This window comes from Dama dama, chromosome 11, assembly GCF_033118175.1.
Source record: "Dama dama isolate Ldn47 chromosome 11, ASM3311817v1, whole genome shotgun sequence".
NCBI classification, from domain to species: domain Eukaryota; kingdom Metazoa; phylum Chordata; class Mammalia; order Artiodactyla; family Cervidae; genus Dama; species Dama dama.
Genome location: NC_083691.1, coordinates 90,561,974 through 90,585,103, shown reverse-complemented (window position 1 = coordinate 90,585,103; position 23,130 = coordinate 90,561,974). Strand labels below are relative to the sequence as shown.

At 43.4% G+C, this 23,130-nt stretch overlaps 1 protein-coding gene and 1 non-coding gene across 6 annotated transcripts in view; one reads left to right on the top strand and one right to left on the bottom strand.

Annotated features, from left to right (window-relative positions):
• The window catches only part of EXOC6B (exocyst complex component 6B), a 662,376-nt gene extending 640,897 nt beyond the window's left edge, over positions 1 to 21,479 (top strand). For all 5 annotated transcript variants that reach the window (XM_061155703.1, XM_061155706.1, XM_061155701.1 and 2 more), the window contains 2 exons: positions 13,241 to 13,353; positions 18,063 to 21,479. In XM_061155703.1, coding sequence (XP_061011686.1) covers positions 13,241 to 13,353; positions 18,063 to 18,189 — 240 coding nt within the window. In that variant the 3' untranslated portion in view covers positions 18,190 to 21,479. The remainder of the gene's footprint in view (positions 1 to 13,240; positions 13,354 to 18,062) is intronic.
• On the bottom strand, positions 15,803 to 15,928 carry LOC133065741 (U6atac minor spliceosomal RNA). The gene has a single exon (XR_009694997.1). It is a non-coding gene; the product is annotated as a U6atac minor spliceosomal RNA (small nuclear RNA).
• Positions 21,480 to 23,130: the final 1,651 nt, after the last annotated feature.

Below are 23,130 nucleotides of genomic sequence, written 5' to 3'. Positions count from 1 at the left end.
AATTCTGTCCACTTTCTCCACTGCATGTCTTGGCATCCTTGGGGATCTCACAAAGCAAGGTATTTCGCCCAAACACATTTTTCTATCCTTAAAAAATTATGCCAGATGTTAAGATAATGAAGTTTTTGCCATCACATTATAATCAAAATTGTCTCCCTGAAGCCATTTTCTTTCCTTCTTTTTTTTAATTTGGTGGCTATTAGGTATTTCACACCTGAGAAAATTTCAGACCACTCTGTCCTCCCTGGCCTGAATCTAGAGGCAGATTTTCTCTGTAAAGGACTAGGTGATGAATATTTTCGGTTTTTAGGCTGTAATGGTCTCTGTCACAACTACTTAACTCAGCTGTTACAGCACATAAACATAGACAATATGTTAAGGAATGAGCATGGCTATGTTCCAATAAAACTTTATTTGCAAAAACAAGTGGTGGCTGTAGTTTTCCATCCCATGATCTAGAAGAAAGCAGATAGCAGCTTTGATGAAAACAAGTAGAGAAGGCTCCAGGCTAAAATTCAATCTCCTTAGCTTATTAGCATATGAGGCCATTTATCATTTGCTTCATTGGTCCTGCTTATTCACTAAGGCAGTCTCCACCTACCTGGCTCAGGCTTAGATGCCCTTCTTCTGAACTTTCTTTGCACCCTGTTAGAGTGCATCTCATAGTGCTCACATCACTCTGTATCTGTTATTTACTAGACTGATTTCTCAGAAGTAGAAGTGTCTGCTTCATCCTTTCATGTGCCTGGAAGAGTACCTGATACTTTGTTGGTACTCAGTTTGTGTTTGTTAAAGTAACTGCTGCTTTCCCTTTCCTGTGTTTGCCCAGATTTCTGTGTCAGGAAGTATGGGAGGCAGACAGATGGTCTGTGAATGAGAGGGGCCCAGCACCAAGGACAAGGGAACTGGGGGAACCCAAGAAGCTGGGGGAACCTTGGGCAAAAAACACAAATGAGTCCTTAGTCAAGTCTGTGCTTTTTGGTGGACTTTCTACAATTGTTCTCTTCATCTGCCCTCAGCTATTGATAGGAGCTCTTGTATTTCCGTATCCAAATGAGAAAAACAGATTTGGTAACTTACCTGGGGTCACACTGTCAGTTGGGGGACCTCCAGCCTGAGGGTCTTTTATTGTGCTCAACTGCCTCTTAAAAGTCACTTGGGCATTGATGTTTATGAAAAATACTTTGTAGTGATACGATTGGTTTCATCCTATCAAAGGCTAGAAGTGCCCCCCCCCAAAAAAAAAAAACCCTGGCTTAGTGTTCTATATGTTTGAAAAATGAAAGTGAAAGTGTTAGTTGCTCAATTGTGTCTCTTTGCGACACTGTAGACTGTAGCCCACCAGACTCCTCTGTCTATGGGATTCTCCAGGCAAGAATAGTGGACTGGGTTGCCATTCCCTTCTCCAGGGGATCTTCCTGACCCAGGGATCAAACCTGGGTTTCCCACATTACAGTCAGATTCTTTACCATCTGACTGCACTTTATATGGTAGCCATGTTCTGAAGAGGTAGCATATTTATAATTTTGTCATTTAGACTATATGCTGAGTGTTCCAGAGGAGTGTATTATTTGAAATCATTTTGTCATCTAACCTGTTTAACATGAAGATTTCTTCTGGAGTATATATAATGTGCAAGTTCAGATTTTCATGTATCAAGTTTACTTCAAGGACATACTTTGGGAGCACAGTTCTCTACAGGACTCAGTGTGCTTTTTCAATAGAAAACATGTAAAGAAAATCGCTTCTAGGCAAAAGAGAAATGGCTCTGGTCAGTATGTCTTTGTGTCTGTCTGTGTGTACCTTCATGCCTGTGGTCCTTTGTTGCCCGTGGAATCTTTAAGAGGAAGCTCTCCCTAACGTGAGGTGGGCCCCATGCTGCCTGCTGGAAGCCAGCCCAGTTAACTCATTGAAGCCAAACATCTGCTGAATTCCCATCACTAGTCACAGGATCTTCCCCTTCGTTCCCACTCATTTGTCATAGCTCTTATTGCTCCGTTGATGTTTCCTTCTTGCCCAGACAACCTTCTTTCTAGTGCTGGTCAGAAGGACCCTAGGTTTAGTCTATTTGGAAGGTTTGTTCTGAGAAATAAATTCTAAGTCCATCCCATCATCTAACCAATATTGTTCCTATAAAGTGTCAGTTTTACCTATTTTAATTCTATTTAACGTGCTTTTACTGACTTCCTGCTGGTAATCTAGCCTTATGCCAGTCCCTGTTGTGGAGTAGTCAGAAGGAGGAAACATGATCTCCGTCCTTGTGAAGCTCCCCGTCAACATGGGAGATGAGACTCATATCTCAAGAATTAGCAGTGAAGGTGAGAATATATAGAACAATTCTCCTCACCAAAAGTAAGCATGGTATGAACTGGTTTAGAAACAAATACTAGTCTAGTAGTGAGCAAACTTTGGGAGATAGAAGGACAGGGAAGCCTGGCGCACTGCAGTCCGTGGGGTCACAAAGAGTGGACACGACTTGGCACTAAACAACAGCAGTGGGAACAAGCAGGGCATTCTTCACTAATCTTTTCATTTTTACTTTCTGAGCTTGGGGGGGATGGTAATCCTTTCTGACTATGAGAACACAAGAGCACCCTCGGGACCATTTGCTTGAATATTAACCTGTAATTCTCCTTTACCCATGAACAGCTCATCCATTTGAATCACTTCTGCATGTTCTGTTGGAGAAGTATGTATGTTGATAAGCATGAACAAGTATGTATGTTAATATGCTTATCTTGCTATCTCATTTCTAAGGTCTTTCCTAGAAGTTTGCATTTGTTCTACCATTATGATGCTATCTACACTCTGTCCAGTTAACTCACTGTCTGGCTGTTTGCACTTTGACGCATTTGAATTTTGCTAGTCTTTCCTAGCTGCCATAAAAAATGAAGGTCTGTTCAGAACTTTGACCTAGCCTTAGGCAAGTGCTTTACCCAGAATCCATGAAGATTTTTAAAACTAGACAGCTATGGCGTCTTGGGGAGTAGAAGTCATCAAGCCATGTCTACTACTTATCTTCTTTGTGACTTTCAGCAATTTACTCATCCTTTCTGAGTCTTTGTCCTCCCCACTCTGCCCACCCCCCACCACCCCATGAAATCAGAACTGTAATTTAAGTCCTAGAAAGCCATGAGCATGTTCTGAAACAATGAAAATGTATTAGAGACAGCTTTAGAATTGCCAAAGCCCTAGTTAGAAGTCATATAGCTAAAATTCATTGAAGAGGGGGAAGAAAAAAAGCTATTCCTAGAATTAATAGCTTGTTTAGTATAACCTGATATCTTTCCGTGTCATATCCCTTCCTACTGTACACAGTTTTGTATAATAACCAATAATCACATAATTTATAATTTTTTATTAACCTTTGTAGTTTATAAGATGTCACATCAACTACTACAGTAGTTTTTCTGATAAATACCATAAACAAATAACTCTGTGTTAAGAGGTCAAAGCGTCATTGATGATTGGTTGAGTTTGCTTTTGACTGAAGAAGCCGTAACATTTATCAGTATGTTCTGCTCTGAAAATATCCAGTACTCCTGTTCCACCAGTTAAGTGATAAAATGCCCCCCAAAATAATGTTTGATCCATCCTTGAAAATGGCTTATATAGCTTACAAAAACTGCACTAATATGAATAAATCAAGAATATGATTAATAAGGAATTAGCACCTTTGTGAGTGCTAGGAGTACCATTAAGTGAAAAAAGCAAAAGTGCAGAAGAGTATCTATAGCATGCTACCCTTCCGGTGAAAAGGAAGAGGATATAAGAAAATGTACACATAGCTTCTCATTTGTACAAAAGAAGTAAAAGGATAAACCAGGAGCCATATTGGTCACCTGTGAAGAGTCAATAGAAAAGATGTAGAAAGAAATGCAGAGAATAGAGCAGCTTAGTTGGGATGAGGAAAGAACGATACTTCTGAGTATACTTTTTATAGAACTCTGATTCATTCACCAAAATAAATTATTTAAACCAACTAGAATATGAGGGGGTCCAAAATGGAACACAAGCAGTGAAAAATAAATCTTAACTAAATTGTGAGAGAATAGCATAATCATATTGAAAGGAGTGAGGAAGAAAACAACTAACCTAAGTAATTTTGAGATGGCTGAATGGCATCACTGACTCAATGGACATGAGTCTGAGCAAATTCAGGGAGATAGTGATGGACAGAGAAGCCCAGCGTGCTGCAGTTCATGGGGTCACAAAGAGTCAGACACGACTTAAAGAACTGTATAAAGTACTGAACTACAGTTAGTAAACTTGCTTTTCTCACATGGATGTGGATTAGCAATTCTGAAACTACTTTAGACTGTACCAGGATGAAACCAGTAAGTAAAATACAATGAGAGCCAGGTTTCTCATTGTCAGAGAAAGAAGTGATAAATAAGGAAAGAAGGAAAGGTAGACTGAATCCTGTGGTGTTGGCCTGGAATATGAACTGACATAAAATATGAACTCATGATTTTAAAATATATTCACAAAGAGATACAGAAGTAAATATAGATATGTTAATAAATATACATATGTTTCCTAGCTCTGTCCATTGACAGAGCTTAGAAACAATAACACCACAATAGGAATGAGCATGCTAAGGGCCCAGATCTTGGTTTCTAAAAACTATTCTCCAATACAAGGAACCGGAGCTCCGGAGAAGTGACTGGTTCCAAAGCAGGGACAGGGAAAGTGCAAGATGAGCTTGGCACATCTTATAGCACCAGCAAGTAAGGAATTGTTCAAGACAGGATAGACAGATGGAAAATACACAGGAGAGCCAGTCTGCGGGCATCCCTGATGACCAAAGCTGGAACAGTTTGAACAACAGTATGAATAATGATTGTATTAGATTATAATCTGTAAAATAAATACCTGTGAGGTCATACTGATATAAATAAATGGACAAATAAATGGAGAAGAAGGGACAACACTTTTTCTCATAGGAGGATTTCATTTAATAGCCTATATATATATTAGCATTATTAATTTATCATAAATGTTGTTATAGACAGATCTACCAGTGGATGTTAACGTTAGTGGACAAAAGTTTGAGGAGAAACAGGATATTTTCTTAGTATCAAAGTATATCTCCCACAAAAAAATATTAATTACAAAGGTAAAAATAATAATTTTGCAATAGAGAAACTTAACCACCTAAGCTAAGTGATCATTATTGGTTAATATCACCAATAGTGAAACATGTGGATATCATGTACACCTGATATGATGCACTAAGAAAGGGACAGTTTCACTTCTATAGTGCTTTTGCAAAACAAAGATGCATAACCTCAATCCAAAGTTTGTTAACCTTGACACTACTGCTATTTGGGATTGGTAATTCTTTGCTGTAGGGGCTGTCCTGAGCACTGCAGGATGTTTACCAGCATTCCTGGCTCACTCAATGCCAGAAACATCACCTCCACTACCACCACAGCCTTGTTAAAACCAAAAATGTCTCTAGACATATTGCCAGGTGTCCCATGTGAGGCAAGGTCTCCCCTCATTGAGAACTACTGCCTCAGTCTAACCATAAGCAAATATTGGGCAGACTCAAATTAAGGGACCTTCTGCAAAATAAATAACTAAGAGTAATTTATAAGTGTCAAGGTCTTCAAAGATAAAAATGAGAAAATATACTGGAAGAGTTGTAGAAGACATGATGATTAAATGCAGTGGGATACTGAATTGGATCAGAAAAAGGACATTAGTGGAAAATCTGGTGAAAATAGAATGAAATAGCTTAATAGTATTGTACCAATGTTGATTTCTTGGTTCTTATCATTGTAATATAATACGTGGACATTAGAGAAGCTGGGTAAAGCTGGGCATTAGAGGAATTGTCAAAACTATTTTTGCAACTTGTATGTAAGTCTAAAATTATTTCAAAATAAAATTTTTAAAAAAAGTCTGTGACTGATGGTAATAAAATGCAGGCAAATTTCCATATCTGACTCAGTGACAGAGATACAATCATAACACATTTGTTTTTGCTGATGTGATTCTCATCACCTCAAACACTGTCTGGTAATCAAAATAAATTTAAACCCAATGCATATGTGTGTGTGTGTGCGCGCGTTCCGAACCACAGTTTATATATGCTGTTTAAATTTTGTTCTAAGTGAAAAACCTTGTAAAATGTTCACGTGATAGTTCAAAAAGAAGAGGAATACTTAATAGCATTTAAACCATTTGGCTTGGATTACAGTTATTTGTGTTTTTCTTTTCTTCTCCTTTGTGGGGGGAAACCACATATTTTAACATCACTTAAAAAGCCAGTCCCTGTCCTTCCACATACTAGATGCTTCTAAAAACATTTGCTGAATTCAGTGGTTTATGTCTTCATTAAGACAATCTGAGACAAGCAAATATGCTTTATTATTTATGTTTCAAATCCTAATAGTAAATATTAGAAGAAGCCACTCACTTGAACTTTTTAAACTTAAGAAGGTTATAATTTTTATGCAACTCTTAAGAAATATAAATAGAATGAACATGGTGCAGGCCCACAACATGGTTCTGTAAATTCAATGAGAAGTCATCACATGGAAAACCAAGAATTTTAACAATGTTCTGACACAGAAGTAAGAATTCATCAGAAGTCAATTACATGGAAACCCACTCTCTAATGAGGGTTCCTGGGGATGAGAGAAGTGAACTATTCCTGTGGTTGTTTTAGCATGTTGCCCATCTAGCCTCCCAGGTCTTACCAACCAAACCAGACCTTTGGCTGTGGACCCTCCTGACCATCCCAGGACACAGGGCCCAGGTGTGCTCTGATCTTCTCTCATAATGAGACTAATTCTTGCTGAAAACATCTGTTACAGGTGCTTCTTTGTGCCCATACACCACTTAACACTGGTCCAGGCGCACAGTCATCACTCAACTCTTGGCTAAAGCCACAAACTAATACCAAAACAGAGGGTGGATGAAGGGCTTCCCTCATAGCTCAGTTGGTAAGGAATCCACCTGCAATGCAGGAGACCCTGGTTCGATTCCTGGGTCAGGAAGATCCCCTGGAGAAGGGATAGGCTACCCACTCCAGTATTCTTGGGCTTCCCTGGTGGCTCAGCTGGTAAAGAATCTGCCTGCAATGTGGGAGACCTGGATTCGATCCCTGGGTTGGGAAGGTCCCCTGGAGAAAGAAACAGTTAGAGAATTCCATGGACTGTATAGTCCATGGGGTCACAAAGAGTCTGACACGAGTGAGCAACTTTCACTGTCACAGGTTGGATGGAATAGCGGAGTTACAGAAGGCCATCTGAGGTGTCTCTTGAGTTGTTGCTTTAGTCGCTCAGTCATGTTTGACTCTTTGCAACCCCATAAACTGCAGCATGCCAGACTTCCCTATCCTTCACTATCTCCCAGAGTTTGCCCAAACTCATGTCCGTTGAGTCGTGATGCTACCCAACCATCTTCTTTTCAGTATCCCCCTTTTCCTCCTGCCCTCAATCTTTCCCAGCATCAGGGTCTTTCTAGTGAGTCGGCTCTTTGCATCAGGTGGCCAAAGTATTGGAGCTTCAGCCTCAGTCCTTCCAATGATTATTCAGGGTTGATTTCCTTTATGATAGACTAGTTTGATCTCCTTGGAGTCCAAGGGACTCTCAGGAGTCCTTTCCAGCACCACAGTATGAAAGCATCAATTCTTTGATGCTCAGTCTTCTTTATGGTCCAACTCTTACATCCATACATGACTATTGGAAAAACCATAGCTTTGACTAGAGGGACCTTTGTTGGCAAAGTGATTTCTCTACTTTTTAATACACTGTCTAGCGTTGTCATAGCCTTTCTTCCAAGGAGCAAGCGGCTTTTAATTTCATGGCTGCAGTCACCATCCACAGTGATTTTGGCATCCAAGAGAATAAAGTCTGTCACTGTTTCCACTTTTCCCCCATCTATTTGCCATAAAGTGATGGGACCTGATGCCATGATCTTCTTTTTTTGAATGTTGAGTTTTAAGCCAACTTTTTCACTCTCCTCCTTCACCCTCATTAAGAAGCTCTTTAGTTCCTCCTTTCTTTCTGCCATTAGAGTGGTATCATCTGCATGTCTGAGGTTGTTATTTCTCCCAGTAATCTTGATTCCAGTTTGTAATTCATCCACCCCCACATTTTGCATGATGTACTTTGCATATCTAAACTGAGTACAGGTTTAGATAGTACCAAGATGCACATTAAACATGAAATCATTGTTGTAAGAAAGCTATCCCTTTGTAGTCTTTGTGATGATAAAGCGAATATCTCATTGTTGCACTGATATTTGAGTTATCTTCTATTTACGACAAGTTAGAATGGTTTCCCATTTATGATAGTGGTGTAAAGTGTTCTTTTAAATTTTTTAATACCAAAATGTGAATCAATGCAAAAATGTTAAATTAATAATTACACTTGCAGCATGAGAATATGGTAAAAATTACAAATTGATACTCAGTAAAGTTTGAAGAGTAGTTCAGTCTCCTGCCTTTGACACTTCTCCTTTTTCTTCTCCAACCCCTTCCTGCTTGTAAATGTGAAGAAATAAAATATCTTAAGGTGCATACATAGTATTCTAGTTTCTGTGAAAGAAAGAAGAGGAAATAAGGAATAAAATGTGTATCTGTTTATTTTTACAAATAGAAACATAGTAAGGGCAAATTCACAAACAATGGAGTTGGGCACCTATAAGGCGTGGTAGAAATTGGGGTAAAAGGGATACAAGAAGGAAAGACTGACACTTTTTCTGAGTTAACATTTTTGTATAGTTTGACTTTTGGAAGCATGTTAGTGTCCTACATGTGTAAAAAAATAAATTACAAAGGATGGGAGGAAGGAGCCTAAATGGAAACAAATGAACCCGGTTTTATTTAGATGAATACCATAACCAAACTGAAGGGAGAATTTTAAAAAAGACTAATCCAAGTGGCTTATGAACATAGGTTTTGATTTTACCCACTCAGTGTTAGGTTGGAGGGAGAACTTCAAACAAATCTTGACCTTATTTTTTAGTAGGTTTATTTTGCAGTGGCTTATACAAACAATTCTGAACCAATTTTAGATGTATTATTGAGCAAATTAGTAGATGAGATGATGTTATTGATAATTCTAACTGTGGACATGTGACATAGAGGAAGGCAAGAAAGAACTCTCTGAGAATGATTAGAATTGGAGGTATTGGTGTAAACTCATGATATATAAAATATGTGTGCATGTGTACATATGTACACACATATGTATGTGTATGTGTGGATATATTTATATGTATATATTTCCTAGCTGTGTCTCCTGAGAGGGCTTAATACCCCATAGATTGTCCCGTAGTAGCAATGAGCTCTCCTAGCACCCAAATCTTGATCTCTAATAACATTCCCACTAAAAGAAACCAGGGCTGATTTCAGAACTGAGCATGATAGATACAAGATGAACCTGCACCACCTTAATATGCCAGAAAGTAAGGAAGTCCTGAAAAAAATCATGGGGACGTGCCACAAGGGCACAGGTTCTAGCTTGAAGGATCTCCCACTGCTAAATCTGGGACAACTTGAGCACCAAAGTAATTAGGTATAGTAATGAATATAAACTATTAAACAGTGGAAACCCATGAATCCATACCAGTAATAAAATAGATGAATTAATAGTGGAGCAGAAGTGAGCGCTTGCTTATGGTCAAATGCTGAGTGACAGCTGATAAACGTGGAGGGAAGGATGGAATCAGTTTGAAACCATCATAGTGAAGACTAAATTGGAGAAGCATCTTCAATAGATGCTAAATCTAATAGAAAATTCTAATCAGGAACAGTATGTTCACATGATCTCCTAAATTGCTTCCTAGTTACAAAAGAAAATATCTGGACAGTGGAGAAATCAGACAACAGCTTATCTTGACTGGGTGAACAAAATTAATGTCGCCGTTGAGAGACGCATGAACATTGTGCACATCCAGATGTGATGCCCTGAGGACAACACAGCATCACATGTAGGATTCTGGCCAGATACACATATCTTATATCTTATGATGAGAAAGCATTAGGAAAGTCAAAACTTAGGATGAAAAAGGAGGCAGGGAACTTTTGAAGAGTTGATATTATTAAAAAATGTCAATATCATATAAGAAAGGCTGTGGAAATAGTCCAGATTAAAGGAGACTCAAGAGCTAGCTAAATGTAATACCTGATCCTGAACAAACAAAGAAGCTATACAGGGCATTATTGGGTCAATTTATAAAATTAGAGTATGAACTGTATCAAAATTAAATTTATTAGAGTTAAAAGCCATACTGTGATTATGTTTGAGAATAGCCCCAATTCTTAGGAATGTTGACATATTTGGGGATAAAGGGCCATGAGATGTGTAATACTCTTAAGAGACTCCAAGAAGAAATACTGTATATGTGAAAAAAAAAAAAGAACACAAATGATGGAGCATGATGGGTAAAATATTGATGATGCATGGATCTGGGAGGAGGGTATATAGTGCTCCTTATACCATGCCTATTCTTAGAACTTTCTGATAAATTGAAATTATTTCCAAAATGAAAACTTTTAGAAATAAACAATTAAAATGTGATCATGATGACACACGTTCACTGATGACAGAATGTTCATCCTCGGGAGAGACTTTATTGAGATCTTACAAGGCAATTGCATGCAGCGAACTAGGCTGAGAGGCCTAATTCACCTCGGAATATCATAGTCTGGAGATCAAAGTGCCATGATAAAGAGGCCTACTGGTTTTCTTGTTCTCCTGTTCTAACTCTGATCTAGGGAATCCAGTAGAGCTGCACCCCAGAGCAGGTTGACTTAGCTAAGTCTTACCCAGACTCTAGTTTATGTCCATCTGTCTTAGAGGAGACCACCAGATCTAGGTTCAGGCCACTGAAAAGGACTCTGGAAAGCAGCATAGACCCAGAGTGTGAGCTGTAGGCTAATGCTGGTTGAGCTTAGTAGAGTTGTTTGGCTTCCAGGCCAAGCGTGGGAAAAACTAGCTAGCTTGTCATCCCAGAGGTTGTAGGCTCAGTACTGGCATTGAGAGACTTTGGCAAGAATTTAAAAATAGGAAACCTTGGAACTAAGTTATGAACTGCCCTCCACACCCTATTGGTGATTTACCCAGGTTTCACCATCCAGAAAGACATGGTGTTCTTTGCAGTAAATCAGAAAATGCTGATACCATCAATTCCATCACTGAAATTAGGATTCTGTTAGTAGAGAACAAAATGAAATTAGTTTTATTAAATGTATATAGATATAGATATATATGTCCACATCTGAGAAATAATACCTAAAATAGCTTTAAGAAATCAGGTTTTCAAATTTTTCCAATTAAACTTATTTGTTATTCTTTCATGTTTCTTTTGTTAGGTCCCTAGCATGCAAACAGCAAAAAGCTCCCAACGTTTTTTGTTTAATTTTCTAAGAGGAAAAAAACTAATTAAGAAAATGCTATCTTTTTCCATAGTTTCTTTCCTTGGGGTTTGAGGGAAAAGCACAATCTTACTTGTAGAAGACCTTTAAAACAAGGGACACTCCGAGTGCCTATCACATTCCCTAGGAGGAACTGTCTCGAGGGGTCTTTAGGCTGGAAATACCAAGATTAGGATAGGAAGTCAGGGAAATTTTTCTTCTAAAAGAGAGCTCTGTGAGGCCTTGGGGCAGTGAAAGGAAGTGGTAGAAGCCCTTTTACTTGCCAACTAAAATAAGCATGACCTAAAAGAGGCCTGAGAGGGCTGTTGGGGCCTTGCTGACCCAGGCCAACCAACATGTCTGTCTCTCTCCCCGTCTCCTCTCATATTTAGTATCCCTTTGTTGGCTGAGGGTGTAGGGGCTTTTCTCTGTTTTAGTTTTGGGACTTCAGCCAATTTCCATCCTGATGAAGTTCTTAACATCTATTCTAAGAGAATGGATAGCAGAGGAGACGGCCAACAGAGCAAGGCCCACGCTGCCTGTTTGCCCAGCTCCCCAGTGAGGAAGACAGAGGAGGAAGGTACGCCTAAGAGCCCAGACTCTGGCGTTGAATTTGACTCTTGGCTTCTCTGCATTAGTTCTGCACAGAGAGATTGTCATCTACCTATCTTCTTCAACTGTTATCTCTTGGAAAAGGAGAAGTAGGGAAATGCCCTGAGTCCAGAAGTACTTATATGTATCTCATTGCTAGAAAGACTGCTTGAAGGCCCTTCTTCTATGTAATGATGTGAGTCTGGGGCAGTGACCCCCCCTAAAAGTTTATACAGGGGAGCTAACAGCTTCCCTTTCATCACCCCTACCCCACCTTTGAAAGACACTGATTTTTTTCTTTTTTAGCTTTATTTAGTTATGAGTTTTAAATATTTGTTAGACAGATACCTGAGGCTAAAGCTGGCTGATAAGCAAAGCCTTTGACAAAATGTATTTAGTTAGCAGATTTCTGTCTGTTCAACCAGTGTCCTCACAGGTGTTGTATATTGCCTTCATGTAAATATTATAAGGTCCATTTATGTCTTGGTTCAGTGTGTTTCTGTGCTGTCTGCATATCCTGTTCGTTTTTGGCATGTGTCTGTATCCACTGAGTAACTTAGCAAAGTCAACACAGCAAGTCATGAAATTCATACTTGAACCCAGACCTTTCAACCTGAAAGCTCATATAGTTGCATATGGGGCACTGGACACACCCACCTTTATTTGTTCATGGCTGAATTCTGAGCTCCTAGAATGGTGTTTGGCACATGGAAGACATTTTGTAAGTATTTATTGAGTGAATGGGTGATTATTATGATAGCCTGGTGTTTTGATTCAGTCCAGTGCCAGTTTCTTTCCAGGCCTGCCTCTGAGAGCTCTCAGAGCCAGCATCAGCAGTGCAGTGCTTCAGGCAGAGATGACTCTACCTTGCAGTAATTACCCGTTTATTTTCTTAGTTTTGTTACTATAGCCATTCTTTCTCTTGTGTGTGTGTTAGTCGCTCAGTCATGTCCAACTCTTTGCAATCCCATGGACTATAGCTCATCGGGCTCCTCATCCATGGAGTTCTCCAGGCAAGAACACTGGAGTGGGTAACCATTCCCTTCTCCAGATGCTCTTCCCAACCCAGGGATCAAACCCGGGTCTCCTGCACTGCAGGTGGTTTCTTTACCATCTGAGCTATCAGGGAAGAATCATACTCTTTCTCATATTACAATTTTAATTTTATTTTTCAAATCTAGTGGGTAGTGAAGGGTGCTAGGAGTTTTTGAAATCCTGATTTGTCTTATCTGTCTGGTTAATTACTGGAGTGGGGGTTTGGATATTTTACAGCTTTTGGATCTCTTCATCCAGTGGGATTGGTCAACCTACCTTGCGGACTACGGTCAGCCCACCTGCAAGTACCTCCGGGTAAACCCTGTGACAGCTCTGACCCTGCTTGAGAAGTGAGTACCCATCCTGTGGTCTCTTTTGAGGGGTGAGGTTGTGGGGAGGGGAGATTGGTACAGAGGATAATTTTCTCTTTGCCACTACCTTGAAAAGATGGCAAAGAGGCTCCATTCTTAAAGCCACCACAGGTGCTGTCAGCAGTTTCCATCACTGGATTTGGCAGTTCAGTCTTCCTTTTGGAGCCTCTTAATCCCTGAGCCCCAGCAAGCTAAGGAAAGTGTGGGTCAGGGGAACTGTGACATTACCTCAGAGCTTACCTAGAGATGACAGGAGGAGAAAGGAAGATGCCTTAGCTTGGGGCTCAGATCAGCCTGGTGAACAGTGAGCCAGCCCCAGTATTCTGGGGTGTGATGATGGATGGAGAGCATCCCCACAGAACAGATGGCTTCTGTGGTTCCTAGCAAAGAATCTCCTGAAATTATTTCAGCTGCCCCACCAACCCTTGCCTCTGTCAGATTGAGCTTTCTTATGCTGAGTAGCCCAAGAAAGCTGCATTGGAAGTGTCTAACTCTTGCCTTCAGTAGTCACTAGCCAGCAAAAGTGGTTGCCGTAGGACTCTTGCATCTCTGAAGCAGAGTTGCTGCTGCTGAGATTGAGTTAGCCAGCTCCAGAACATCTCCCTAACCGATGTATCACCCAGATGCTGGCATCTGCACTGCGTTGTAGCCTGGCCCTGGCTTTAGCTTACCTAGTTGAGAGCTGGCAGACCAGAGACAAAGACCCATGTAAAAGGAAGTTTTTCCTTGTCATCAAACTAGATAAAACTCTTAGCTTCTTAGAAGCTTCTTAGAAGAGTGCCTTGCATCTAGACAGTATAGTGTTTATATATAGCCAGTCAGGCAGGTCTCAAATCCTAAGAAGGCAAGGATCAGAGTCCAGGAGGCCAGAGTGAAGCCTTAGGCAGAAGGAGAGGCTGAGGGGTACCTTCCTACTAAAGGCTGTCATGGGGGAGAGAAGGAGGGGAGGTAGAGCAGGAGGCAGAGATGTGTGTTTGGAGCCAAGTCACTAAGAGCCCAGAATTGACTTTTTCCAGATCAAGACAGAGACTCATGTTTCCATTTTAACTCTGTTTCCCATGATTCTCTCTCCCAATGACCTTCTTCCCTAGGATATCTAGAGAGTAAGTATATTATTCACTTGGGCCGTTTCCACTACTTTGAGGCAAGTCCTTCTGGTTTCCTCATTGACACTAATGACTACACTAAAATCCCTGCCCCGTGAGTTGTCCCCACCCTGACATACTAATCTGCTAAACCAGCCCGGTGCCAGCTGGCTGGCTGCCTCCTCTCTCCTTGGTCCTTCAAGTGACCCTTGGCTTACCAGTTCCTTTGGGGCTGGGAGTGGTGACAGGGATTTTCCCCCATCAGTGCCAGGTAAAAGGTTGCTCCCGCCCACCTTCCTGGCACACTCAACACTTGCTAGTCCAGGGCCTGAAATCCAGCCCTGACACAAGGGAGCTTCCTCAGCAGTCTTCCCGCCCTCCCAGTGGTGAGGCCCAGGCTTCAAGATGTCCCATAGAAGACTCCTTCTCAGAGGCAAGGCCTCACCCACGTTCTCAGCACCCTCTGGCTTTTGCGTTGCTGCTCGGGAGTTCTGTTCATTATGTGCTCAGACGGGCTTTGGGATTCCCTTCGGCCAGGTGCCTCTCCCAACAGTTCTTACTCTGCTCCTGAGAATCTCTAGATCCAGCAAGCACTGGCTTATCTGCTTCCTGTGGCTCAACAACAGGCAAAAATAATCAGCCCCTCAGTAGCATTCTTGAGGCCTAGCCAGTGATAGTGCCATGTACGTACCCCGGGTGATCAGCAGGATTTAAAAGCTCCCTTCCAAACACAGTCGGGCCAGAGGCCACCCAGATCACTGAAATCCACATTTCCCAGCCTCATAGGAATCGGTCTCTCAACTTGACCCTCTCCTGCTTTTCCCACAGCCAGCTCTACCTCCAGAGCTCCATACTCTCTCCTTTCCAACCTGACACTTCTTTTTTTTTTTTTTTTCCCATTTATTTTTATTAGTTGGAGGCTAATTACTTTACAATATTGTAGTGGTTTTTGCCATACATTGACATGAATCAGCCATGGATTTACATGTGTTCCCCATCCCGATCCCCCCCTCCCGCCTCCCTCCCCATCCCATCCCTCTGGGTCTTCCCAGTGCACCAGCCCTGAGCACTTGTCTCATGCATCCAACCTGGGCTGGTGATCTGTTTCACCCTTGATAATACTTGTTTCAATGCTGTTCTCTCAGAACATCCCACCCTCGCCTTCTCCCACAGAGTCTAAAAGTCTGTTCTGTACATCTGTGTCTCTTTTTCTGTTTTGTATATAGGGTTATCGTTACCATCTTTTTAAATTCCATATATATGTGTTAGTATACTGTATTGGTGTTTATCTTTCTGGCTTATTTCACTCTGTATAATGGGCTCCATTTTTATCCATCTTATTAAAAAAACAGTGGTTAGATGCCACGAAGTAGGTGGCAATGCCTTAACCGTATGCATGTTGTCAGGCCCGAGAGCCTCTTCCATCCTTGTCAAGGGGAGTGCTAACCTTCTCTCCTTACATACAACACCAACCTGACACTTCTTAGCAGGATGAGATGTGGAAAGATACAAAGACCTGCGTCTTTGAGAGGTGTCCAGGGCCAAAGCAGATCCAGATCCTGGGCACACGGAGTGTGATGGGGTGGAGGCTCTCCTTTGGTCTCAGAGCATTGCCTGGTACAAGCCAGCATGCCGCCATCAGCCCTCAGGGCACCCGAGTTTCTCCTTCAAGTAATCCCCACTGCAGGCCTCAATGGCTAAGAAATCCTGGCCTCTGGGGCCCAGAGACTACCCTTTTCTCCTGTTCCCCCCAGCCTTATTCCTGGACCTCCCCTAAGGGAGTTGAAAGCCATCTCTGTCTTTGGGCTGCTTTGAGGAGTCATGAAACTAATGATCACATAAGATGTTAAATTAAATGCCCTATAAAGGTCAGAAGTGCTTTTCTTCCTTTATTATTCTTTTTGTTTTGTTTAGTGTTGGTTTTATTTAGATATATAGTATATCCAGCAGAGGAGTTGCTGTCTGGGATAAATAATCCTAAGTCAAGCCAGTTCCACAAACATCATGGTGCAGTTACTGTCTGAGGGACCAGATACGGTAATCATGATAGCCTGGAGGTCCTTTGTGCTTTCTTTCAACCTAAACCTCTAAACCTCTGTCATCTCTCCTTCTTCCTACCTTTCAAGCGCGGACCTCCACATGTGGGTGGTTGTACCTTATATGCCATCTCTAAGTGTGCTTGATGAGTAATTCCAGGCTCAAGGCCCTAAAGCTTAGATCAGAGAGAGAAGTCTCAATTCGCTTGTGGCTGTCACCATCAGCCAGAGCCATAAAGCTAGGATGCTCATCAGAACCTCCCTACCATATGGATATAAATGTCCTTACGGACTCTCTGACCTTCTGGCCTCTCTAGTCCATCCCTCTGCACGGGGCCTCCCAACAGGAAAAAGTGGTCCAGGATTAGCCAAAGTCTTCCCAGGAGTAGTTTACTCCTTGGTGCCAGGTTCCTTCCATCCCCTCTCCTCACCCATCTCCATGCAGGGCAGGGAGCTGTGAAGTCAGAGAGCTGGCCGAGCTCCTGAGGGATGGTCGTGAGGAGCCACCTCGGCCGACCCCAGGGATAAATGAGTCTGGGCAGTGTCCTTCTTTCTCTACCATTAGAACTATCTGTGGGCTGGAGATCCAGTGTACAGAGGCTGGGGCCAAAGTTGATAATCACCAACAAATACCAGGGGCTGGGACCCCTTTCAGGGGAATGAAAGATTCCTAGGATCTGTCACAACAGCTAAGTCAGGTTTGGGGTTCCTCTGAACCTCGGCCTAGCCTTCCCCTTCTCATCCATGCTTTCCAGTTAGGTCTCTCCATCTGCAGAATTGACAGCCAGAACTGCCCAGGGTTTGTGCTTTAGGAATATGCCATCTTAGGAGCTTTAGCAGGAGCCAGTTAAAAAGCTTTCCAAAGGTCAAGATCTGAAGGTGTAGCAGCCATTGAGACCTCAGGGGCTTCTCTTGCCTAAAGCCCTGGTTTTTCAAGTGAGAGTGGCTCAGCCTTTTGGCACCTGCTTCCTCAGCAGCGTGCCCTCCAAACCACCTTACTGTCTCTGGGCCTCTATTCTGAGGCAAAGGAAAAGAGATCAGTCAAGCCCTTGGTTTTGTTAGGAGTAGGATAGAATTGCCAGCTAGAGTAATGTTTAGAAATGCATAGTGGCTTTCAGTTACTCGTGTTCTCTTGAAATTGCTAGTTAAGAGCATTGTCCTGCTTTCCCTTTCAAATACCAGCTGTAAGGTCCCAGCAGGATTTAGTAGGTTCAGGGGGTAATGAGAAGACCTTAGACATTCTCTGAGATCCTGTTGTCCATCAGGGCTGCAGGAGGTGCCAGATACCTATAATAGGCTCATACCTGGGCATAGAAAGGAAGGAAGTAGGTAGGGTGAGTATGGATAGTAAGGGGGCTGGCCATGGCTGGCTCTCAACTGTTTGCCAGAGGTGACTGAAGGTGGGAGGGATGGAGGTGCCAGCAGGGCAGCTTTCTGAATAGCAGGTGAGTATGGGCCTGACAGTGGAAATGTTCTGGACTCTCCCAACTCCGGGTGGTGGTTAAGACATAGTGGCCACCATTGCCGCCTCGAACGCTTTGCTCTCTTTCTTCCCCTCTCTGTTTAGGATGAAGGACACCAGCCGCAAGAACAACATGTTTGCACAGTTTCGGAAAAATGAGCGAGACAAGCAGAAATTGATTGACACTGTGGCCAAGCAACTCCGGGGACTCATCAGCAGCCACCACTCGTGAAGACGGGCCTCGGGCCCACAGAGGCTGCTGGCTGCAGCCCCGGAGTCTGGGACCCAGCGCTGGCTGGCCCTGCATTTGTGCATTCTTCTTCAAAGAGAACAAATGTATTTTTTTATAATAACCTATGTACAGTATTCACATAACCTTTCCCTATAGTAGAAGGGGCACAAAAGTAAGCAAGTCCATGAGATGTTGCTAGGCTGGGCTTCAGGGGAAGTCAGGCTACACTGTATTTTCCTAGAGACGGTGGTGTCGTCAGTCCAGCATGAAGAACCACCTTTCACCCGTGGCTCTAGAGCTTAGGTCTGGGGCTCAGAAACTGAACAAACAAAATGGGTACTTGGCACTGGGAGGTAAGGTGAGTAGGCAGCAGGATAATGAAGTACATCCTGTTCACTCCTAGGTTCCCCATTCATTGCGTAGGTGAGGCTGGTTGTTCCTGACACAAGGAAGGAAGACATTAATGCCTGGAAGACATTACTACTTGGTCTATGAAAGACCAACACACAGCTGTGGAGTTCCAGAGGTTTCTTCCCCTCAGTCCACTGACTTTCCCTGACCAGACAACAAGCATGCCATTGTGACCAGATGACAGCTTCACCGCAGTCCCCCCAAGGGTGGCGTCTTTTAGCCTAGATCTGCCCCCAGTGCTTTTACTCCTGATTTTTCTGGGGCATGGAAGAGCTGGGTACGCAGTGGGACTAACTAGACCTTATGGCTAGCTGTAGGTTGCCCCCACTCCAGGAGGAGGTCTTAAAAGCCAGCGTGGATGGGATCAGAGCCCCAGCCCCTCCCCCATCCCTCTCACTGCCTTCTTTCCTGGTCAGGCGCTTGGTTCAGGGCATAGGTCCACAGTTATTCCATAGACAGAGAATCTCAGACTTGGCCTCCTCCAGCAGTGTCATTGGGGTAGTCAGATTGCAGAAGCCTGAAAAATGACCTTTTGCTTTCCGCTTAGGTAAGACCTGAAGACTACTTGGAATCATTCCTTTGTGTTTTAAAACCAGCTTCCTGGCCACCATCTCTATAGGAAATGCCACCAGCTCTGTGCTGTGGGGAGAGCTTTAGCTGGACTAGATGCCTCGAGATGGAGCCGCCGTCACCATGAAGTAGAGCAGGTCAGCCATGTCTAATGGTTTGTCACCCCAGCTGTCCCTCACCAAGTCATACCCTGGGTAGGAAGCTCCTGCTCAAGCCTAAAGCTTCCATCCCCTTTTGAGGTCCCCATAGCTATCTTTTGGCTTTGTCTGAGAAAGATTGCCTGTAATCCTATCCTTCAAGCTCTGGAGTTTGCAGAGGAGCCTGAACTGGCTATGTCCTCTGTCGCAAATGGGCTCCTGTGACTTAATGCAGAGGCTTTGCTATGAGGTCAGTCAGCGGACCCTGCCCTTTAAGACACTTCAGGAAGTCACTATTAAGGCTACTGGCGAGAGTATAATTGTGCTTCACCAAACAATGACAAATAAGCCACACAGGCCTTTCCAGCTAGGATTAGTGGGAAGAAAGACTCATCAAACAGAATTCTTCACTACCTTTGTCAGCTGCTGAGTTGCTTCTAGGGAGGGCAGTGCTTCCATTTCACCCCACCCCCACCCCCCTGCCAAATATCATGGCACAACTTAAAAACCACGGGGAAGAAAATATGCACACGGACACACACAGACTTCCTCAAAACTGGAAAGACCGGCTGCTTGTGGACTCTGCAGAAGATTTCTGAGGCTCATTCTTGGGGCTAATCATCCTGAGGGCTTGGTCCAGGGTCTTAGAATGAGGCTCAGAGATGAGTGCTGCCACTCAGAACTTCCATAGCCAAGGGAAGGCAGGGGTCCATGGGAATGAGACCTAAAATGGCATCTCTCAAATTCTGGACTTTATTATAAAAGAGCAAGAAATGATCACTCTAATCCTATTGCTTAAGAAGGGCCCCCAAACACCCTCCTTCTCTAGACCCCAATTACAGCAGGACCTCTTTTGCTTTGAGTGCTGAGACTTTGAAGTGGAATGGAAGGAACCTTAAGTATGTCACTTTCAAGCATTATCATTGTTGGTCTGGTCTCAGACCTGTACCCTGGAGAAACAGTGCTACAAAGAGAAAATGAACAGGGTGGAAGAACAGGGTTACCTTACCCCTTGCACACAGAAGCTCGTCTATAGAAAATCACTTACTCAAGCCCAAGACTCATAGGGTAGATCCTTTGTTAGACCCCTTCTTTCCTCTTGGTCTGCCTCTGGCCTTGCCTAACAAAACCAACATGCACCTATGAGTTGTCTGTGGAGACACACCCTTGGTGACCAGGGATAGGTGAAAAACAGGGAGTGGAAATGTCTAAACTGTTTAAATTGGTGAAGTCGGAGTTTTCATTTTTGTCTATAGGCTTCAAGCTAGGTCAGCCCTTGAGAGGACTTGTACAAAGCATGGGTGCCTGTGTCCCCCAGAATCCTGAGATCTGGCCTCAAATGCCCAGAGATGTAGATATGCCCCAGAGGCCTCAGTAAGAGTCGAGAACATGGGTGCTTGGAGGCCTTTCCATCTTCTAGTTGGCTGAGTTCTTGGGAAAACCAGATCCATATTCCTGAAGGGACAGTCAGGTTGGGGACCCTAGTGGGTTGCAAGTAGTAATTTAGACAGCTGGAATAGTTTTAATGTATCACATGGCAAAATCTCTGAGTAGACTAAATGACACTGCTGATGGAAGAACAGGATGTAAAAATTGGAATCAGCAGAGAGTTCCCATTGGTCAAGGGAATATACAGCATCCAGGGAGCAATGCCCAGCATTTGCATTGTCTCCCAGGCCTCCAAGTCAGCCTGGCTTCACTGCACACTTGACAAGTGCTTGCTCAGCTAGTCCCAGACCCAGGCCCTTTGTCCCCAAGATTGGCATTGGCCGTGACTCTGCCCATGAGGCCTCTGAGCACACTCCCCAGGGCCTGCTGCAGAAGCCTCGTCACCAGAGCCGCACTTCTCCCAGGATGCTGCACCTGGCTGCTTTTGTTGCCTCTTATCTTTCTCCTTTGCCTGAGTTTGCGATTACTTTTCACTAATGTGTTGGAAATGGCCTTTTTATTTTGCACAAATAGTTGCACATTTATGAGGGAAATTTAGGAAAGTCCATTTTTAACTCTAAAGGGAACTTTTTTCTTTAAAACTCAACCAGTAAAGCTACTGATACAGATGGGCCTCGTGGTTAGTAGAAAACCTCTTACGTGGAAAGAGCATGTCTATTCCTCCTGTATGTTCTCTTTTAATTACTATTAAATAAGGGAGCCTACGTACCTGTTCAAAAGCCACCGTGTTGTCTCATGATTTTTGTTATCCCACCCCTTTCACACCGTGGAGCGTGGTTGGTGATCTGGATATAGACACTGCACCCCTTCAGCTGCACTGGGGACTAAAGCAGGCAGAAGCCTGCTGGGGAGGAGAAAACCGCCTGCGAGACAAGGCAAGAAATTGAATTGTGGCCTTGGAAACATTCCAAACCACCGGCCTAGGCTTTTCTGCCTGTACCATTAACACTGGCATCATGGTCATCAAGAGGAATAACCCTTGAATTGCCTGATTTATGAGGAGTACCTGGCTAGGCAACTTGGGGCTCACTGTGTTCTGAACACTGGCCCTGCCATGGAAAGGCTCCTGGTTAAGACAGAGCCGGGAGGGATTATCTAGAAGAAGGAGTGAAATGAGCCTGTCTTAGAGCTTGGTGGGGAGAGGGACAAGCATCACAGACTGCTGTGGGAATGGCTCGCATCAGGGAAGCAGCACAGAGGAAAGTGAAAGTCACTCAGTCATGTCCAACTCTTTGCAACCCCATGGACTATACAGTCCATGGAATTCCCCAGGCCAGAATACTGGAGTGGGTAGCCTTTCCCTTCCCCAGGGGATCTTCCCAACCCAAGGATCGAACCCAGGTATCCCACATTGCAGGCGGATTCTTTACCAGCTGAGCTACCAGGGCACAGAGAAATGGGGATGTTAATTAGCTGGGCCTTGAAGGAATTAAATTCAATGTAGTGCAGACCACATTAGAGTGAAAAGTTGGCACAAGTCTGGTGTGTGCACAAATCTGGTAGGCATATCTGAAACCTTGGTGAGTAAAGCCTGAAATGTCTGTGCACAGCACCCAGCCTTCCTGGCCCCAGGCTGGCACGGAATGGGAACAGGCTGGAGAGAATTTCTTCAGTAACAAGTCTGACCACTGCAACTGGGCTTCAATGCCTGAGAGGCCTGGGCTTCAGTTCCTGCTGTACCACTTACCAGCTGAATGACCTTGAACAGTGAACTCCCTGAATCTCATAATCCTTATCAGTGAAAGCAGAACCATAGTCGGGCCTGATGTACAGGCTTGCTGTGAAGTGTAACTGGCCTACGGATGATCGAAAGGCCTAGCCATTTCCTAGCCACACACAAAAGCTCTTCCAGGCCTTTCCCTCCCTTGCCTCCAATTCCACAATGTGCAGTGACAACATCATATGGAATTGTCCAGGGCATCTCTGCCTCCCAGTTTCCCCTCCCCAAGCCCATCACAGGCTTCATAGCACTGGGGTCCCCCAAACTCCTGCGTAGACACTGAGATACAAGCCATCACTTCAGACAGCCAGTTACCTGGCTCAGAGTAGAGCCAGTCCTTCAGGTGGGATCTGCCCCCCTCAATTCCACTTGGAACCTCCTCTGCCAAAACTTATACCACCTTCTAAAGTTTAGGAGTTCTTGACCAGAATTCTGTGCACCCTTGGAGTGTGTATGTGGGGGAATATATGTACATACACACAGGCTTGATCCACTCAGTTTTCTGGCTAGAAGGTACATGGCTTTCATCAATGTCTAAGGAAGATTCAGGACTAAAATCCTGAATAATAACCAGATCCCTTTGGAAGTATAGATCTCCCTGAAGGAAAAGCCAGACGCTGAGCAGTCACCTCCTCTCCCTGCCTCACAGATTTC